General features: G+C 36.7%; 1 protein-coding gene across 2 annotated transcripts in view; it reads right to left on the bottom strand.

The window, feature by feature from the left end:
* The window catches only part of RAB6A (RAB6A, member RAS oncogene family), an 85,022-nt gene that overhangs the window by 38,470 nt on the left and 24,762 nt on the right, over positions 1–21,790 (bottom strand). For both annotated transcript variants that reach the window (XM_042904101.1, XM_042904100.1), the window contains exon 2: positions 2,705–2,763. In XM_042904101.1, the coding sequence (XP_042760035.1) occupies positions 2,705–2,763 (59 nt within the window). The remainder of the gene's footprint in view (positions 1–2,704; positions 2,764–21,790) is intronic.

The raw sequence follows: 21,790 nt of genomic DNA, 5'->3' as shown, positions 1-21,790 counted from the left end.
AAGCCATGTATTTACCATGGTGAGAATCATATTTCACCATCTGGTTGGCTGGCTCAAAGCATGCATTAATGATCTCTGCTACAGAAAGCTGTTCATGGTAGCCTTTCTCAGCAGAGATAACAGGAACATATGTGGCCAGAGAGAAGTGGATGTGGGGATAAGGCACCAGGATAGTCTGGAATTCTGTCAGATCAACATTCAGGGCTCCATCGAATCTGAGGGAAGCAGTGATGGAGAACACAATTTGACCTATCAACCTATTTAGTATAGTGTTGGCTGGGCATTCAATATTGAGGTTTCCACGACAGATAGCATAGATGGCCTCATTGTCTACCATGAAGGTGAATTTATGTTGATTGCCACTTTGTAACAGCCTTTGGAATAAGAAACCCTCTAAATTCAAAGTAATCTCAGAAGTTAGTCTGAGCAATATAATCTTTCTCAAATAAACGAATGAATCTAAAACAGAAATAAACAAAAAAAGAAAAATCTGTGGGTTTATAACTGGATAAAGAAAATAAGTGGTGAATAAGAAGAGCAACTTTAAGAGAATCAATTCCAGATGCTCTACTTAAAAAGAACAGGTTTTTTTCTTTTTCACTTTGACATACTGCCCAAATTTTAGTCAATTAAGGACTCTTTTGGCCAGTTTCCTTCTTTTTAAATGAAATGAATTCAGTGCAAAGGAATCATACAGAGAACGTGAATTATTAACTAAAGTTTATCATTTTTGTAAAATAAAACTTCACTTAAACTAAGTTTGATACATACATTACACATGGCTCCTATAAGCCCAATAATAAATTTCTAGCAATGAGACTAGCTCTTTAATTAGTCATTTCAGAAGTCTTTCTGATGTGTGTGTGACCGGGTGTATATAGGGAATCTTCAAATGATTCAATGAAGAACTCTTCACCTGATAACTAAGTTGGTAGCTAACTACAGAAGGTCAATTCTTCATATTCAAAGATAATACTTAATATATTGTCAAGCTGATTTCATTAAATAAGGACCTAGGGTACTACATTGTCCAAATTTTCCTGTTAGAGCTAAACTAAAAGAATATCTAGGACTGTACCTAATTGTTATAAAAACCTGTAACTCACATTGTTAATAAACGTCTCCTGTTAATGCCAAAGCACAATATTTTAGCTTCATTAGCAACAACTTTTCCACAAAGAACCAAAATCCTTCCCTATCTGTCAAATTCTATCAATATCACTATATTTATGTCAACATCACTACCGTTATATATGTCTGATTGAACAGCAACCTGAAGAAACAGCAGTAGCACTTTAATATATGCTTGAAAGATCTACTTAATTTCACTGAGACCATGAGTGTAACAAAATCCTTTAGAAACACCCAGAGAACTCTAAATAGGCTCTAGCTAGTGAGTCTTTAGCCCAAGACTCTGACCCTAGTTCAGATTTTTTAGCCTATGGTATTTGGGTCTACTCCCGAACAGTTAAGCTTACACTTTTCAGGAATTTTCCACATATGGCTCAATGACATCAATATTTTTGTTAGTCTCTAAGACTTGTATTTGTAGTTTTTCTGATGAGAAGAGACAGAGCATTGCTCAGAATCAAGATACTGTACAAAAGACAAGGTCATCTAGGTAAGGCCTATAAGCCATAGAGTTTAGGGACCCAAAAAATTGGGGATATATGATATAAAGGAGTCCAAAAGAAACTGAAGCACTCTTGTTGATTGAGCTATTTTTCATTTTTAAACTCGCTTTTCTCAGGTCTTATGAAGTAGCTAAACCATTTCTGAGATATTCAAAAGAATAATAAAATATATACAGTACATATTAACTGGTTTTTTATTTAAGAGACTTTTCTAAAATGTCAGATTTATGGATGAGTCATTTCTGTTCTATGATATTTATGGTTGTTAATAAAATGCTTAATTAAAAACAAATTCCTTCTTAGGATGATGGAAATGTTCTTAATCTTGACTGTGGTGGTAGCTTCATAGGTATACACATCTATCAAAACATGTCAAAATATAAAGAGTTAATTCTTTACTACTATGAGATTTTAACAGTTCTGTATGTTTGGGATAACAGTTCTTTACCATGTGTCCTTTGCTTGTTTTAGGTTTAGTTTACTTTTCTAATTTCTTAAAGTAGAAGGTTAAATTACTGATTTAATGTACTTCTTCTTTTCCTTACAGCACTGCTTTAGCTGTATCATATAAATTTTGGTATGTTGTGGTTTCGGGTTTTTTTTTCCATTTGTCTCAAAGTATTTTCTAATTTCTTTTGTGATTTTTTTTCTTTGACTCACTGGTTATTTGGGAATTTGCTATTTAATTTCCACATATTTGTGGATTTCCAAAATCTCCTTCTGTTAATGATTTCTAATTACATTACTCATTTATTCTTGACTTTAAGTGTAGATCAAAAGGTCAGATAATCCTAGGCTTGAACCACATAACAGAGTATCTACAATCACTCCTACCTCTGTCCCAAATGGTAATTACCAATAATCTTTTGGAAAGGACTTTGGAAGAGGAGATAAAGAAATCAAGTGAAAAGACTGAGGACAATGAGCAAAATCAGTTATACTCTGTATTTATAAAGCATTTTACAGATTACAGAAAGTGCTTTTATGTAAATGTGAACTTTTAAAAAGTCCTTAAATATTACTTCTAACACAAAATAGAGACAATCAGTAAGTTGGCAAAAATAAAATACCTGGTAGGTGTTGTCAAAACTGTCATACATGAATCTGGTGATCAAGGATGTCTTTCCAACTGAAATGAAAAGGAAAAAGATTCACTTAGTTAACATATTACACTGGGTTCTCAAGCCATTCTTCTACAGAGGACTGCAATTACAGTCAGTGGGAAATATCTGCAATGGTTCTACTAATAATAATTTTAAGATATATAGCCCCTATTTGTTGAAACACCTTTCTCTAATAACAGATAACAATCTCTCAAATTAAGAGCACAGGTAAAGAGTATATAGTTAAGAATTGAGGAAAATGAAAAGATGGAGGAAAACAATCAATTATGTTGACATTTCTAATTCACAAAAGGGCAAGCAGATATTCACTTGGGCCCTAACAAACAGAACTAGGATTAGACTCTGAAGAAATTATAATTCACTTACTGGACAGTAACCTGGAAAAATTGAGGTTCACATTCACTTCATTTAATGAATCAAACTCCTGAGAATATAAAGACTAAAGATGGAGAATCCTAGGAGAAATAGGAGGGCCACAAGAACTACAATGTTTTAAGAGTAACAAAGAAGTGACAAGGAAAACTGTATTGAAACTCATCTCAGGATCACATCTCTCCACTTCTCTGGCAAGGCAATCCCAAAGATTCATAATACTACTTTGTGCTGGTATTTTCAGGTTAATCCACAGGAAAGTGTCACTAAATAAAAAATAGTGGAATACTGGCAATTTCCTTACCAATGGGCATACTCTCCAAGGGCAAGAGCCATATCTAATTTTCCTATTTTTCCAGTAGCTTGACACAGATCCAACAAATACTAAATTAATACAAGTAAGTGTATTAATTATGTCAATTAAAGAGTGCAAATAAGTATCTCAAATGCTCCCCCAAATGTAAAAGAGGTGTGATCCTGGCCTCTATATTATATTCTCTAATCTTATATCATATGAAAACCTGAGGAGAAAAAATGGGCCAAAGAAGGAAGAATCCCACTAAATCATGTACCCCAAATGTCTTATTTCAGAAAGCCTAAAACAGCATGTTGAAGAGAAAAGCTATAGCTAGTCCCCAGACCCTAGTCAAAGCAAATTGATGTTTGAGAAGAAGTCTCTTTATAAAGCAACAGTGGAACTATGTACTTCTTCATTAGTAAATAGTACATATAGTTTCCATTTTTTTAAAAAAAACACCCACCACCTCTTTCACATAAAAGAGTAAAATGTATATTTGTAAAGCAGGCAGCACAGAAAATAACGAGAACAAAGTGAAAATTATGTATATCATACCACCCATATACAACTAATGTTAGTATATGTTTTTCTGAAATATTTTTTATATTTAAAAATACATACTTAAAGGTAAAATGCTAGAACCATTCAAAGGAAAGCCAGAAACAATATACGCAGTACTATTTTGAACACTGATTGGACTCTATAAAGTAAATGTAGGGCACCTGCGTGGCTCAGTTGGTTGAGTGCCTGACTCTTGATTTCAGCTTAGGTCATCATCTCATGGTTCATGAGATCAAGCCCCATATTGGGCTCCAAACAGAACCTGCTGGGGATTCTCCCTCCCTCTCTTTCTACCCCTCTCCACCCCCTCAAAATAAGTAAGTAAACTTAAAAAAACAAAAAAAGGTAACATGGCCATAATGGCAGAAGAAATTATGTTGCACTACCTACCCAGCCTCCAGGTTTTAAAGAACCTGAACACAGACCATAAGAAAATACAAAATGAAAGATACTATATCCTTGAATGAAAAATAGCAAAGTGAGGTTTTCCAGTCTGTAATTTTTTGCGTGAAACACGACCATACTTAGGTTTCTGGCAGCCCACAACCTAACTGACTTGAGTTGGAGGACAAAGTTCAGGGCACAGAACAATCAGAAAGATTAGGGAAAGGAAGCTACAAAGAAAGTGAATTGGAAAATCTGCATTTAAAACATAAAACATCTCCATCCTTAGCTGATTTCCTAAACTACCTATGAGGGTTGATGGGAAGACTTCAGGATTCCCAGTGAAAAGTAGCAGCTGGGTTTTGAAACAATTGAGCTACTACAGGACACGGGGAGTTTAGAGTTTGAATCAAGCCAAGGTAACTGCCTTCTCAGCCACAAAAAACTCTTTGGAGGAACAACAAAATCCAGAGTCTCTGTATACTTTCTCCAACATGTCTACTATATAATAAAAAAAATAGTAAATGCAAAGAAATAAAAACACATAATTCATACTCAAAAAAAGAAAGAAAGAAAACAGGCTCCAATCCAAGATGACCCAGATGTTACAGTTAGAAAACAAGGATTTAAGGCTGCGATTATAGATATATTCTCTGTGCCCCCCATATACAATATATATACACACACACACACATATACTGAATGACCTGAGCCGAATATTTGAACATGTACACACACACACACACACACACACACACAGAAAGGGACAGAGAGAGAATCTTAAGCAGGCTCCATGCTCATCACTGAACCCAACTTCCTATGACCCTGGGATCATGACCGGAGCCAAAATTAAGAGACGGATGCTCAACTGAATGAGCCACCCAGGCGCCCCAAACTCTTTTTTTTTTTAAAAAAAGTGACTCTTGATTTTGGCTCAGGTCTGATCTCGTGGTTCATGGGTTTGAGCCCTGCATCAGGCTCTGTGCTCACAGTGCAGAGCCTGCTTAGGATTCTCTGTCTCCCTCTCTCTCTGCTCTTCACCCCCGGCTCAAAAAAAAATAGACATTTTTTTTTTTAAAGTAACAAAGAAGACTTTGCAACTCATGACATGAGATGAGCATAACCCTAACAAAGACATTACAATAAAGTGAACATTATGGATCAATTATCTCTCATCAACACAGACTCAAAATTCCTTAACAAAGTATTAGCAAATCAAATCCCTGTATATATAAAAATATCTTCATAAGTAGGTGGGGATTATCCCAGGAATAAAAGGTTAGATCATACAAAATAAATAAAATAATGTAATCCAGAATATTAACAGAATAAAAGAAATCTGTAAGTTTATCTCAATATATATATAAACATAGTATATGACAAAATTCAACAGATTCATGATGAAAACTCTAAGGAAACTAGTAAACCCGAAATGGAAGGAAAATGTAGCAATCAGATAAACAGTATGTACAATGAAATCTATAGTCACCATTGTAATGGTAAACTAAACAGTTTCCTCCAAAGAATGGGGGGGGGGGGAAGCAAGGATGTCCAACCCACCACTTCTTTTTTACTTTTTACTTTTGGTTTTAGAGGGAGAGAGTGTGTGTGTGTAAGTGAGTGGGGGTGAGGGGCAGAGATACAGGAAGAGAGACTCTTAGGCTCTCAGTGCAGAACCCAACTCAGGGCTCAATTCCATGACCCTGGGATCATGACCTGAGCCAAAATCTAGAGTTGGACGCTCACCTGACTGAGCCACCCTGATGCCCTCAATCCACCACTTCTATTCAGTATGGTATTGGTGGTCTTAGCCAGTGCAATACTGATAAGAAAAATAAATAAAAGGCACACAAAACAATGTTCTCTTTTACTGATGACACGACTTCTCATGTAGAAGAATCCTAAGAAACGAAATTTTTAAAATCTACTAGGACTATAAACAAACAAACAAAAATCTACTAGAACTAGTATATTTGGCAAGGTCTCAGTACAGAAGGTCGATATACAAAAATCAACTGCGTTTCTAAATACCAGAAGCAAACAAAACCAAAAATGTTAAATTCCACATATGGTGAATAAACTTAACAAGATGTGTAAGAACTCTACATTGAAACCAAAACACTCTATATTTAAGAATATTAAGAAAATCTAAATAAATATAAAAATATACCATATGCTAAATTAAGAGGAATCAATATTAAGATATCAATTTTCTCCAATTTACACGTTAAACATAATCTCAATCATAATCCCAACAGCCTTTAAAAAATGGAAAATGAGAAGCTGATTCTAAAGTTTACAAGAAAATGCAAAGGATCTAAAATAGTTAAAACAATCTTGAAAACAGTGAGCAACTAGGCTGTTGAATAACCACCTCTATCTCTGTGAGACCAAAACTTTTTCTCCTACCCAATGTCCCTAACAAAAGGAACTGAAAATCAACAATTTTAATTTTCTTCCACTTTAGCATCTCAAGGATATTATAAGAAAATTAACAATTTATTTTAAATCTTAAACAACTTTCCAATATGAAATTAACATTTTATTCCCAAGCAAACATCTCCACTATAATGACACTGTTGTATCACAAGGAATTTTAGATAACAAATGTTTTCATCCTAATCCTTAACCTTTCCAAAATTTGGTAGAGATCTAATTTTTTTCTGCCAACTCTTGTTTAAGGAAAAGATTTAATTTTGCTAGCAACAGAGAAAAGTAGCACTGGGATGAAACTAATGAAACACAGTTAATGCGAAAAAGTGAAATTTTCTAAGTGATACGTTAGGAAAGAAGATTTCAGAGAAATCTCAAGGTGGCTCTATTTCTTTCCTACCAACCCTTACAAAAATACTCTTCATTGATGAAAGCCATACCTTCAATTAATCCTAATTCTGCAAATTTGTCTCTAAAACTGTCATTAGATCTAAGGTCTAAGTAAGTTTATTTTATAGACATAATTTAAGATGAATTTAGGAACATGTGGGTAAAAGGTCTTTTTTTTTTAAAGGGGGATTTAAAAACTTAAATGAAGGGCCTCTATGGAGCAAGCAAAAATAAAACAGTGCTCTCAATATATACTAAAAAAAGAGGCATTTATACTTAGTCCAGGGCTCTTTTTTCATTATGTTATTTATACCGTGCCAGACACTGCACAATGTTTCAGGACCATTTTTTCAATCTCAAAGCCATTTAAACAGCCACTGCAGCCTTAAGAAGACTATTCCACTTTTTAGAATGTTCTTTCTTATAAAAAGAGCAAATCAATTCCAAAAATCGGTAACCCCAGTCTAATCATAACAAAAAGATCAAATTCCAGCAGAGGAGCATCTCACAAAATACTTGAACAGTACTCCTCCAACTGTCAAGTTTATTAAAATAAAAAATCTGGGGCGTCTGGGTGGCTCAGTCGGTTAAGCGGCCGACTTCAGCTCAGGTCATGATTTTGCGGTTCGTGAGTTTGAGCCCTGCGTCGGGCTCTGTGCTGACAGCTCAGAGCCTGGAGCCTGTTTCAGATTCTTTGTCTCCCTCTCTCTGACCCTCCCCCGTTCATGCTCTGTCTCTCTCTGTCTCAAAAATAAACGTTAAAAAAATAATAATAAAATAAAATAAAATAAAATAAAATAAAATAAAATAAAATAAAATAAAATAAAATAAAATAAAATAAAATAAAATATCTGATGGGTGACTGGGTGGCTCTGTCGGTTAAGTTTCCAACTTCAGCTCAGGTCATGATCTCACAGTTTGTGAGTTGGAGCCCCCCCACTGGGTTCTCTACTGATAGCGCAGAGCTTGCTTTGGATCCTCTTTCTCTCTGCCCTTCCCCTGCTCACGCTCTCTCTCTCTCAAAAATCAACATTAAAAAAAAAAAGTCTGAGAAACTGTTACAGCCAAGAGGAGCCTAAAGAGACATGAAAACTAATGTAATAGGATATCTGACAGAATCCTGGAACAGATAAAGGACACTGGGGAAAAAAGTAAGAAAACCTAAATAAATTATGGATTTTACATAATAATAATGTATAATATTGGTTCATTACTTATGAAAAATGTACCATATTAATGAAAGATGTCAATAATAGGAGAAACTGGGTACAGGTTTATGGGAACTATAGTTATCTTCTCAGTTTTTCTGTAAATCTAAAACTATTCTAAAAATTATAGCTTATTTTAAAATTGTTTAATTCGTTATTCATTTATCCTTAAAACAAAATAAAGCAAACAAAAAAGGTAGATCAGTGGTTTCTTAGGGCTAGTAGGTAAAGTATAGAATCTTTCATGCATGATGGAGATGTTCTTTATTTTGTGATTATTGCACCGTCAAGCCTCAAAGAATTGTAGTTTTTAAGAGCGTGAGAGTATGAGTGGGGGAGGGGCAGAGGAAGAAGGAAGGAGAATCTTTTTTTTTTAAGTTTATTTATTTATTTTGAGAGAGAGAGTGAGTGAACACATGCAAGGTTGAGGGACAGGTGGGGAGGAGAGAGGGGGAGAAGGAGAGAGAGGGAGAGAAAAGGAGAGAGGGAGAGAGAGGGAAGGGGGGGAGAGAGAGAGAAAAAGAGAGAGAGAGAGAGAGAATGAATGAATGAATGAATGAATCCTAAGCAGGCTCCATATCCAGAGAGCCCAATGTGGGGCTCAATCTCACGAAACAGGACATCATGACCTGAGCCAAAACCAAGAGTCAGACACTTAACTGACTGAGACACCCAGTTGCCCCTTTTATTGTTCAAATATTTACTTAGACGGAGAGAGAGAGAGAGAGAGAGAGAGAGAGAGAGAGAGAGAGAAAACACATGAGCCAGCGGGGGAGGGGCAAAGAGACGGAGAGAGAAAATCCCAAGCAGGATCGGCAAAACCTGACGTGGGGCTCAATCTCAACCCCACTAGATCAAGACCTGAGCCAAAATCTAGAGTAGGGCACTTAACCAACTGAGCCACCCAGGTGCCCCTGAAGTGCAGTTTATTGTTTATAAATTAGACAACAGCCTTCCTCAGTAAAACTAATAAGGAAAAATAATTTGTCACAAAACAGCCTCAATAAAACAAACTGCAAAAGTTTCATTTAAGTGAAGTTTCAAGCAATCGGTAGATTTCTCAAAGATTCAATATTCTAGGACAGTGGGCTCCTAAGTATTCTGACTATAAAAGCACATTAACATATACATTTAAAATTCCAATCCAGTATACAATTACATTACTGAAGTAAAAGTTTTATGAAACTGCTATGGACTATGCATTCTGATATTTTCTCTCCATTGTTTTGTAGGCTAATTGCCAGAACTATTGATAGGATGATTAGATTTCTGGGGCTGGCTTTAAAATATTCCTATGTAGGGGCTCCTGGGTGGCTCAGTTAGTTGAGCGTCCAGCTTCGGCTCAGGTCATGATCTCACGGTTTGTGAGTTTGAGCCCCACATCGGGCTCTGTGCTGACAGCTCAGAGCCTGGAGCCTGTTTTGGATTCTGTGTCTCCCCCTCTCTCTGCTCCTTCCCCTTGTGCTCTGTCTCTCTCTGTCTCTCTCAAAAATAAACATTAAAAAAGATTTTAAAATATTCCTATGGACATCAGTCTTCTGCCCAAACTCAAAAGAAATGAGGTCGGTATCTTTATCAAGTATGATGTTATTTGTAGGGTATTTTGGGGGAAGGGGGTTCCTGGTAAATATCCTTTATCAGATTTAGGATGTTCACTTCTGTTCTTAATTAAAAGCGTACTGAGGGGCGCCTAGGTGGCTCAGTTGGTTGAGTGTCTGATTTCGGCTCAGGTCATGATCTCACAGTTCAAGCCCCACATCAGGCTTTGTGCTGACAGCTCAGAGCCTGGAGCCTGCTTCGGATTCTGTGTCTCCCTCTCTCTCTCTGCCCCTTCCCCACTAGTGCTCTGTCTCTCTCTCAAAAATAAACATTAAAAAATTTTTTAAGTGTAACTAATTACAAATAGGTTTTTAATTTTGTGATATGCTTTTTCTACATCTACTGAAATGACTATATGGTTTTACTCCTTTAAGTTAATGGAATGAATTAGAATGGCTGACTTTCAAATATGAAATCAATCGTGCCTATATAACTGATTTATTTTTTTAAAGTGATGAGATTATTAAAAAGGAAAATTACAGGCCAATATCATTCATGACCAAAGATACAAAATAATCTACAAAATTTTTAAATAAGTAAATTTAGCAACAAGGCCCTGCATACAAAGTCATTATACAAAAATCAACTGTATTTCTACACACTAGCCGCAAATGAAAACTGAAATTTAAAAATACTATTTATGCAGTATCAAAAACAAGATACCTAGGTATCTAATAAAATATGCAAGATTTCTACACTGAAAATTGTGAAACACTGCTGAGAGAACTTAAGGAAGAACTAAATAGATGGAGAAATATACCATGTCCAAGGATTGGAAAACTCAGTATTGTCTCAATATTGTTAAATTCAATGCAATCCCAGGGTGCCTGGGTGGCTCAGTCAGTTAAGCATCTGAATCTGGCTCAGGTCATGATCTCGCAGTCCATGAGTTCCAGCCCTGCACTGGCTCTGTGCTGACAGCTTAGAGCCTGGAGCCTGCTTGGGATTCTGCGTCTCCCCTTCTCTCTGCTCCTACCCCGCTCATGCTTGCTTGCTTGCTCTCTCTCTCTCTCTCAAAAATAAATAAACATAAAAAAATAAAAATAAAAAAATAAATTCAATGCAATCCCAATTTAAAGAGCAGGGTCTAGGTTAGTTTGGTATAAATTGACAAAGTGATTCAAAAACTTATTCATAAAAGGAAATAACTTAGAAGAGCCAAGACAATCTTTTTTTTTTTCTAATTTAAATCTAAATTAGCTAACATACAGTGTTATAATGATTTCAGGAATAGAATTTAGTGATTTATCACTTACATATAACACCTAGCGCTCATCCTAACAAGTGTCCTCCTTAATGCCCCTTGCCCATTTAGCCCATGCCCCCACCCAACACCTGACCAGCAACCCTCAGTTTGTTCTCTGTATTTAAGAGTCTCTTATGGTTTGTCTCCCTGTTTTTGTATTATTTTTGCTTCCCTTCCCTTATTTTCATCTGTTTTGTATCTTAAATTTCACATATGAGTGAAATCATAGGATATTATCATTCTCTTATTTCGCTTAGCATAATACACTCTAGCTGCATCCACATTGCTGCAAATGGCAAGATTTCATTCTTTTTCATTGCCGAGTAATATTCCATCATATTGTTGGATCACAGGATAGTTCTATTTTTAATTTTTTGAGGAACCTCCATACTGTTGTCCAGAGTGGCTGCACTAGTTTGCATTCTTACCAACAGTGCAAAAGGGTTCCTCTTTCTCCACGTCCTCAAGGACATGTTGCTGTGCCAAGACAATCGTGAAGAGTAACACTGAGGAATCTACGCTACCAGAGGAACCTACACTACCAGATTTCAAGATTTACTATAAAGCTATAGTTATAAATAAGACAATATGATATTAATGTACACACAAACAGGCCAATAGAGTACGGTCCAGAAATGAACCCACATAAGTATGGCTACTTAATTTATTACAAAGGTGTAAACAGAATTCAGTGGGGAAAAAAAGGGACACTGGACATCTAAACATAAAATATAAAAGAATCTTAATCCCTACAACACTTTACACCATATACAAAAAATTACTTTGAGATGGATCACAGCCCTAATTTTAAGTTTAAACCCTAAAGCTTCAAAAGTACAGGATACTATCTTCATGTGCTGGGGGAGGCAGAGATTTCTTAAATAGGGCTCAAAAAGCAGTATAAAAGAAAAATATTTAAAAGTTGGACTTCAGGGGCACCTGGGTGGCTCAGTCAGTTAAATTTTCAACTTCGGCTCAGGTTGTGATCTCGTGGTTCGTGAGTTCAAGCCTCACGTTGGGCTCTGTGCTGACGGCTCAGAGCGTGGAGCCTGCTTCAGATTCTGTGTCTTCCTCTCTCTCTGTTCCTACCCGCTCGCACTCTGTCTCTCTCTGTCTCTCTCTCTCAAAAATAAACATTAAAATTAATTAATTAATTAAAGGTCTATGTATCATTTTTCGTTATTCCCCATTATATGACTTTTGGTTAACTGATTACCAACACTAATGTCTACTGAATTTCTTTACAAAGAAGCAGTAGTTTTAAACACAAAAAGGTATACATTTACTCAAAAGATAATTCTCTAAATAGCTCATTTTAGATTAGCAAACTGGAATGAAAAGTTAAAAAATCCCATTCATGCAAATATTTGTAAGTGATCTCTAACACTTATAACATCACTTACAATGCTGTCTTAATGCTCCCTCCATATAAAATAGAAATTCTAGCTCAAATCCAACATTTATAATAACATTTCTGAAATGACACCATCTGCAAAATACTATGTACTCTCTTGTAATTCGCTAAAGACCAGGCATGACAATGATTTCAGTGAAATTCCAATTCTATTTTACTATAATGACAACCACTGGCAAACAATTTAGGTATGAAATCTAATCCAAATGGTAGGGCTGTATCTTTTAAAGATTTGTAGCCCAAAGCAAATGTAAGAAAAGATCCTACTCCTATTTCTTCATTTTAATGAACACACACACTAAATGCCAAGGATAATGTGAATGCTAAGATTAAAACAAAAACAAAAACAAAACCATAGCCCCTATTTGGTTTAAATAGGGGAGACAGAAAAAATTAATTATTGAGTGTGATAAAAAGTACAGAAGTGGGACACCTGCCTGGTTCAGTCGGTAGGGCATGCAACTCCCAGTCTTTAGTCATGAGTTTGAGCCCCCCGTTGGGGAAAGAGGTTACTTTACGCACAGGATGTTGTGGGCAGGAACAGTCTTCTATAAGGCTGGAAGATTAGAAAAAACTTCCCAGAAAAAAATGACTTTAAAGTTGAGGTTGGAAGGTGAAGTTAGCTAGAAGAGAGAGGGCAGATGGCATCACAGGCCTTCAACAAGCACCATGAGCTATCCTATACTTGAGGGCCTACTTGCAGAGCTTTATTTAACTTTCTAATCTTATCTGGAATATACCCAAAATGAAATAAATTTAAATATGTAATTCCATTTATACATGGGAGTACCTGAATTACTGAAAAACCAGAACATTTGCAATAGGCCATATAAAGGATATATCTCTAAATTATAGTCTTTCTGATGAGATTTTACTTCTAATACTGAACCTGTTCCAACCTCAAAGGTCTACTGAATGAAAAAGGAATATATGAAGCAGTTTCTGGGTTAGAATCTCAGTTTTTTGTTTTTTGTTTTTTTTTTTTTGAGAAATAATTCACAGACCATAAAATTCACCCCTCTACAGAACAAAATTTAGTGGTTTTTAGTATATTCACAAAGTTGTACAACCATTACCACTAATTCCAAAACATTTTCATTACTCCAAAAAAATCCCATACCTATTAGTGGCCAATCCCTATAATCCTCATCCCTGACAACCATTAATCTACTTTCTATCGCTATGGATTTTTTTCTGTTTTCCAGCCCACCTGTACCATCTATGTAACTTGGAGTTTAATTAATCTTTCTGTGCCCCAGTTTCATCTATATAAAATAAGTATAATAATAAATCTTATGTCACAGAACGGCTGCTTATATACATATAAATGTGGTGTGATTCGATATGCTCAGTGAACATAAGCAATTCTTAGCATTTTAGAAGACAGTCCTCTTTGTAACAATCTAAGACTTCAATGGAAGAGTAAAGGTAATTCTAGATGAATCTAGAATTTAAGTATTCCCTAACTGAAAACAAGTGTTGGGTCATAAGACAAGTCTCAACAAATTTAAAGGCATTGAAATCATATAGGATATGTTTTCTGCCCTCAGTGAAACTAAACAAGAACTTTATAACTCAAAGGTATCTAGAAAGTCCCAATGTAGGAGCCAAGATGGCAGAACAGCATGGAAGTTTTTTTGTGTTTTGCATCCATGAAATACAGCCAGATCAACACTAAACCATCCTGCACACCTAGAAAACTGATCTGAAGATTAACACAACAATCTGCACAAACTGAACCACAGAACTCAGCAGGTACGTGGCGTGGAGAGGTTAACTAGGGGAGAGAGAAGTGACGGAGGGCAGGGAGCTGTTTTTGCTTGCGGAGAGAACATGGAGACAGGGGGAGAGTATGGGAAAAGCACCTCTCACAAAAGCAGCTAGAGAGAAAGTGGAAAAGTGGAAACAGCCACAGGGACTGAAAAAAAAAAAAGGGAGAAAGGAGAGGGTTTAAATTCCATTAAGACTCTATAAACAGAGGGAGTGCGGAGTCTAAAACTTTGCAGCTCGGTACCTGGCAGTGCTCTGGTGGGAAGGGTGAAACCCCAGGAGCAGAGTAAAGTCTGGGGAGTCTTCAGGCCACACAGGGAGAGTCAGTTCCCCTGCTGGGAGGACATTTGGTAGAGTCTGTGCGACCACCCCAGCAGACCCCAGGGGTCCCAGCAGACCCCAAAGAACAACCACATTCACTGATGCTGGAACAAGGTCATTAAGGGTGAAGCCTGGTGCCAGACGTGTGTTGTGATTTTCCATAATCCCTGAAACGCTGCTGCTACACAATCGCGTTAACTTTTTCTGGGGCGGGCTGGCACCCAGCCACAGTCTCTGGGCATCAGCAGCGGCACAATCCCGCAAACGTTCCTGGGTGCAGCCGGCACCCAACAATTGCTTGGTGAGACCCTCCTGCGGAGGGTCAGAATGGGTCAAAAAGGCAGTCCCTCAGAAGTGAGGGGTCAGGAAACACAGCAGTATCTGAGAATACACTCAGGAGGGAGGTACCGTGTGGCAACCTGATGGCTTGGTCACAGACAGTGTAAAAGCGGGGAGCGGACAGAAGCTGGAGACAAAGGACGGGTGCGTGATTGCTGACTGGGGAGAAAAGAGTTCTGATATCAGAGACTGGGTAGGTGGGTGACACCATTTTCACCCTTCCCACGCATGTGCATACATACCTAAAAGCACCACAACAATCCACCCCAGTAAGCTAAGCAGTGCCATCTAGTGGAGAACGGAGCTGTTAAACTGAGCCCCGCCCAACTGGGCCAACCTTGCTCTTCAGGAACAATACAAGTCTCTCTGCCTGCTTAGTTTATGCACTATAAAGTGCTTCATAGTTTGACTTCTAGGGGAAAACAGTGTAATTTCAATCATATTTCAGGATGTTCACTGGTCCATCTATTCAATTTTCTTTTTTTGTTTGTTTGTTTCTTTTCTTTTGCTTGAATAAAGAAAAAAATTTATTTTTATTTTCAATTTTTCTTAAAAATATTTTTAATTTCTTTCTACTATATTTTTTACTTTTTTGTTAATTTTTCAAATTCTACTTTACTTCCATCATTTCATTTTATTCTATTTCATTGTATTCATTTTTTTCAAATTTTCAAACGTTTTCTTTTTATTCTTTTTCCCTTTTTTCTCTAATCAAGCCCCTTTCAACACCCAGACCAAAACACATCTAGGATCTAGCATCATTTATTTGATTTGTGTGTGTGTGTGTTGTTTTTAATTTTAATTTTTTTTCCTTACTAATTCCTTTGCTTCCTTCAAAATGACAAAACAAAGGAATTCACCCCAAAAGAAAGCACAAAGAAACGACAAGCAGGGATTTAGCACAGATACAAGCAAGATGTCTGAACCAGAATTTAGAATCACAATTATAAGAATACTAGTTGGGGTCAAAATAGATTAGAATCCCTTTCTGTGGAGATAAAAGAAGTTTTTACTTCTAGCTTTTGCTAGTCAGGATGAGATAAAAAATGCTATAACTGAGATGCAATCTGAAATGGATGCCACAGCGGTAAGGATGGATGAGGTAAAGCAGCATATCAGCATGATTTAAGAATTAGAAAATTCAGTGAGTCATTAAAAAGAACATCAGAATCATAAGGGTCCCAGAAGACGAAGAGAGAGAAAAAAGGGTAGGAGGGTTATGTGAGCAAATCATATTGGAAAACTGTCCTAACCTGGGGAAAGATACAGACATCAAAATCCAGGAAGCACAGAGGACTCCCATTAGATTCAACAAAAACTGACCATCAACAAGGCATATCATAATCAAATTCGCAAAATACTCAGGTAAGGAAAGAATTATGAAAGCAGCAAGGGAAAAAAAAGTCATTAACCTACAAGGGAAGACAGATCAGGTTTGCAGTAGACCTATTCACTGAAACTTGGAAGGCCAGAAAGGAGTGGCAGGATATATTTAATGTGCTGAATCGGAAAAATATGCAGCCAAGAATTCTTTATCCAGCAAGGATGTCATTTAAAATAGAAGGGGAGAGGGGCGTCTGGGTGGCTCAGTCGGTTAAGCGTCCGACTTCGGCTCAGGTCACGATCTCGCGGTCCGTGGGTTTGAGCCCCGCGTTGGACTCTGGGCTGATGGCTCGGAGCCTGGAGCCTGCTTCCGATTCTGTGTCTCCCTCTCTCTCTGACCCTCCCCCGTTCATGCTCTGTCTCTCTCTGTCTCAAAAATAAATAAACTTAAAAAAGAAATTAAAAATAAATAAATAAATAAAATAGAAGTGGAGATTAAAAGTTTCCCAGACACATAAAAATTAAAGGAGTTTGTGAACACTAAACCAGCCCTGAAAGAAATTTTAAGGGGGACTCTCAGAGGGGAGAAAAGATGAAGGAAAAAAAAAAAAAGAAGAAGAAGATCAAAAGCAACACAGACTAGAAACAACCAGAGAACACCACCAGAAACTCCAACTCTACAAGAAATATAATGGCAATAAATTCATATCTTTCAGTACTCACTCTAAACGTCAATGGACTAAATGCTCCACTCAAAAGACACGGGGTAACAGAATGAATAAGAAAACAAGATCCATCTATATGTTGTTTACAAGAGACCCACTTTAGACCTAAACACACCTTCAGATTGAAAGTAAGAGGATGGAGAACCATCTATCATACTAATGGTCACCAAAAGAAAGCCGGAGTAGCCATACTTATATCAGACAATTTGGACTTTAAAATAAAGACTGTAACAAGAGATGAAGAAGGTCATTATATCATAATTAAGGGGTCTATACACCAAGAAGACCTAACAATGGTAAACATTTATGCTTCAAATGTGGAGGCACCCAAATATATAAATCAATCACAAACATAAAGAAACTCATTGATAATAATACCATAATAGTAGGGGACTTCAACACCCCACTTACAGCAATGGACAGATCATCTAAACAGAAAATCAACAAGGAAACAATGACTTTGAATGACACACTGGACCAGATGACTTAACAGATATATTCAGAACATTTCATCCTAAAGCAGTAGAATACACATTCTTTTCCAGTGCACATAGAACGTTCTCCATAACAGAGCACATACTGGGACACAAATCAGCCCTTGACAAGTACAAAAAGATTGAGATCATACCATGCATATTTTCAGACCACAACGCTATGAAACTCGAAATCAACCACAAGAAAAAATGTGGAAAGGTAACAAATATTTGGAGACTAAAGAACATCCTACTAAAGAATGAATGGGCTAACCAAGAAGTTAAAGAGGAAATTAAAAAGTACATGGAAGCCAATGAAAATGGTAACACCACAGCCCAAAACCTCTGAGACACAGCAAAGGCAGTCATAAGAGGAAAGTATATATCAATCCAGGCCTTCTTAAAGAAGAAAGAAACATCTCAGATACAAAACTAACCCTACACCTTAAAGAGCTGGAAAAAGAACAGCAAATAAAACCCCAAACCAGCAGAAGACAGGAAATAATAAAGATAAGGCCAGAAATCAATGCTACCGAAACCAAAAAAACAGTAGAAAAGATCAATGAAACCAGAAGCTGGTTCTTTGAAAGAATTAACAAAATTGATAACTCCCTGGCCAGTTTGATCAAAAAGAAAAAGAGAAGGACCCAAATAAATAAAAACAAGAATGAAAGAGGAGAGATCACAACCAACACAGCAGAAATACAAACAAGAATAAGAGAATACTACAAGCAATTATATGACAATAAAATGGGCAATCTGGAAGAAATGGACAAATTCCTAGAAACATATACACTACCAAAACTGAAACAGGAAGAAAATTTGAACAGACCCATAACCAGTAAGGAAATCAAATTAGTACTCAAAAATATCCCAAAAAAAAAAAACAAGAGTCCAGGGCCAGATGGCTTTCCAGAGGAATTCTACCAAACATTTAAGGAAGAGTTAACACCTGTTCTCTTGAAGCTATTCCAAAAAAACAGAAATGGAAGGAAAACTTCCAAACTCTTTCTATGAAGCACTACCTTGGTTCCAAAACTAGTCAAAGACCCCACTAAAAAGGAGAATTATAGACCAATTTCCCTGATGAACATGGATGCAAAAATCCTCAACAAGATATTAGCCAACTGGATCCACCAACACATTAAAAAAATTATTCACCACAACTAAGAGGGATTTATACTTTGGAGGCTGGGCTGGTTCAATATCCACAAAACAATCAGTGTGATTCATCACGTCAATAAAAGAAAGGACAAGAACCACATGATCCTCTCAATAGATGCAGAGAAAACATTTGGCAAAATACAGCATCCTTTCTTGATAAAAAACCCTTAAGAAAGTAGGGATAGAAGAATCATACCTGGAGAACATAAAAGCCATATATGAAAATTCCAATGCTAATATCATCCTCAATGGGGAAAAACCAAGAGCTTTCCCCCTAAGGTCAGGAACAAGACAGAGATGTCCACTCTCACCACTGCTATTCAACATAGTATTGAAAGTCTTAGCCTCAGCAATCAGACAACACAAAGAAATAAAAGGCCTCCAAATCGGCCAGGAGTAGGTCAAACTTTCACTGTTCACAGATGACATGATACTCTATATGGAAAGATTCCACCAAAAAACTGCTAGAACTGATCCATGAATTCAGCAAAGTGGCAGGATATAAAACCAATGCATAGAAATCGGCTGCATTCCTATACACGAACAATGAAGTGACAGAGAAATCAAGGAATCGATCCCATTGACAATTGTACCAAAAACCATAAAATACCTAGGAATAAATCTAACCAAGGAGGTTAGAAACCTATACACTGAAAACTATTGAAAGCTTATGAAAGAAACTGAAGAAGACACACAAAAAAAAATGGAAAAATATTTCACACCCCTAGAAAGGAAGAACAAATATTGTTAAAATGTCAATACTACCCAAAGCAATCTACATATTCAATGCAATACCTATCAAAGTAACATCAGCATTCTTCACAGAGCTAAAACAAACAATCCTAAAATGTGTATGGAAAAGGCCCTGAATAGCCAAAGCAATATTGAAAAAGAAAACCAAAGCAGGAGGCATCACAATCCCAGACTTCAAGCTGTATTACAAAACTGTAAACATCAAGAAAGTATGGTACTGGCACAAGAACGCTCAGATCAATGGAACAGAATAGAAAACCCAGAAATGGACCCACAAACATATGGCCAACTAAACTTTGACAAAGCAGGAAAGAATATCCAATGGAATAAAGGCAGTCTCTTCAGGAAAAGGTGCTGGGAAAACTGGACAGCGACATGCAGAAGAATGAACCTGGACCACTTTCTCACACCACACACAAAAATAAACTCAAAATGGGTGAAAGACCTAAACATAAGACAGGAAGCCATCAAAATCCTTGAGGAGAAAGCAGGCAAAAAACTCTTTGACCTTGGCCACAGCAACTTCTTACTCAACACGTCTCAGGGGGCAAGGAAAACAAAAGCAAAAATGAACTATTGGGACCTCATCAAAATAAAAAGCTTCTGAACAGCAAAGGAAACAATCAGCAAAACTAAAAGGCAACTGATGGGATGGGAGAAGATATTTACATATGACATTATCAGATAAAGGGTTAGTATCCAAAATCTATAAAAAACTTACCAAACTCAACACCCAAAAAACAAATAGTCCAGTGAAGAAAAGGGCAAAAAACACGAATAGACACTTCTCCAAAGAAGACATCCAGATGGCCAACCGACACATAAAAAATGCTCAACGTCATTCATCATCAGGGAAATACAAATCAAAACCACAGTGAGATACCACCTCACACCTATCAGAGTGGCTAACAATAACAACTCCGGCAACAACAGATGTTGGCGAGGATGCAGAAAAAGAGGATCTCTTTTCACTGCTGGCTAGAATAAAAACTGGTGCAGCCACTATGGAGGTTCCTCAAAAAATTAAAAATAGAACTACCCTACAACCCAACAATTGCACTATTAGGCATTCATCTAAGGGATACACGTATGCTGTTTCGAAGGGGCACATGCACCCCAATGTTTATAGCAGCACTATCAACAATAGCCAAAGTATGGAAAGAGCCCAAATGTCTGTCGATGGATGAATGGATAAAGAAGATGTGGTATACAATGGAGTATTACTAAGCAATCAAAAAACATGAAATCTTGCCATTTGCAATGCGTGGATGGAACAAGAGGGTATCATGCTAAGTGAAATTAGTCAGAGAAAGACAAATATCATATGACTTCACTCATGTGACGACTTTAAGACACAGAACAGATGAACATAAGGGAAAGGAAGCAAAAATAATATAAAAACAGAGAAGGGGACAAAACATAAGAGACTCTTAAATACGGAGAACAGAGGGTTCCTGGAGGGGTTGTGGGAGGAGGATGGGCTAAATGGGTAAGAGGCATTAGGGAATCTATTCCTGAAATCATTGTTGCACTATATGCTAACTAATTTGGGTGTATATTAAAAAAATAAAAATAAATTAAAAATTAAAAAAATCTAATAATGGAACACCAAAGATAACTAAAAGGAATGCTTTAAAAGGGGCAGATTATTAAAGATTAGAGAAACTCCTTATTGGACCTCTAGAAAACCAAATTATACTAATTTAGGGCAGAATTTCTGTAAGTTGTATAATAATTCCTTATATAATATACTCTTCAAGAATACTTAAGATTCAAAGAAGACAGATGTTTGTATAATAAGAGAAGTCTGAATTATTCTACAACCTATATAATGAAAACATATGAACTGCTTTGTAATTCTTAGCCAATTATACTGGTCAGAAAATACTGAAACGGACCAACTGGTTATTTATATTTTTCTAACTTTTTCCCACAAAAATAAGCCACTATAAAAGATTATTGTGCTATGATACTAATAGTAACTTAAATCAGATGCTATGATTTTAGTAACAGAGCTAACAAAAAAACCCCTATCTGGAGTCACTATTCCATCATGGTAATGAAAGCAGTTAAAAAAGGGACCATAGGAGTAATGCTCAACTGCAAGCAAAATCCAATGCAATATCATGTAAAAGATATCGCTCATAGGTAATGCAATTCTATAGCAAAACAGAAAAGTGGGGCACAGGTGGAATAGCATGTGACTCTTGGTCTCAGGGTGGTGAGTTTGAGCCCCAGGTTGGGGGTAGAGTTTACTTG

Source organism: Panthera leo, chromosome D1, assembly GCF_018350215.1.
Source record: "Panthera leo isolate Ple1 chromosome D1, P.leo_Ple1_pat1.1, whole genome shotgun sequence".
Taxonomy (NCBI): Eukaryota; Metazoa; Chordata; class Mammalia; order Carnivora; family Felidae; genus Panthera; species Panthera leo.
This window is presented reverse-complemented; position numbering and strand designations above follow the sequence as displayed.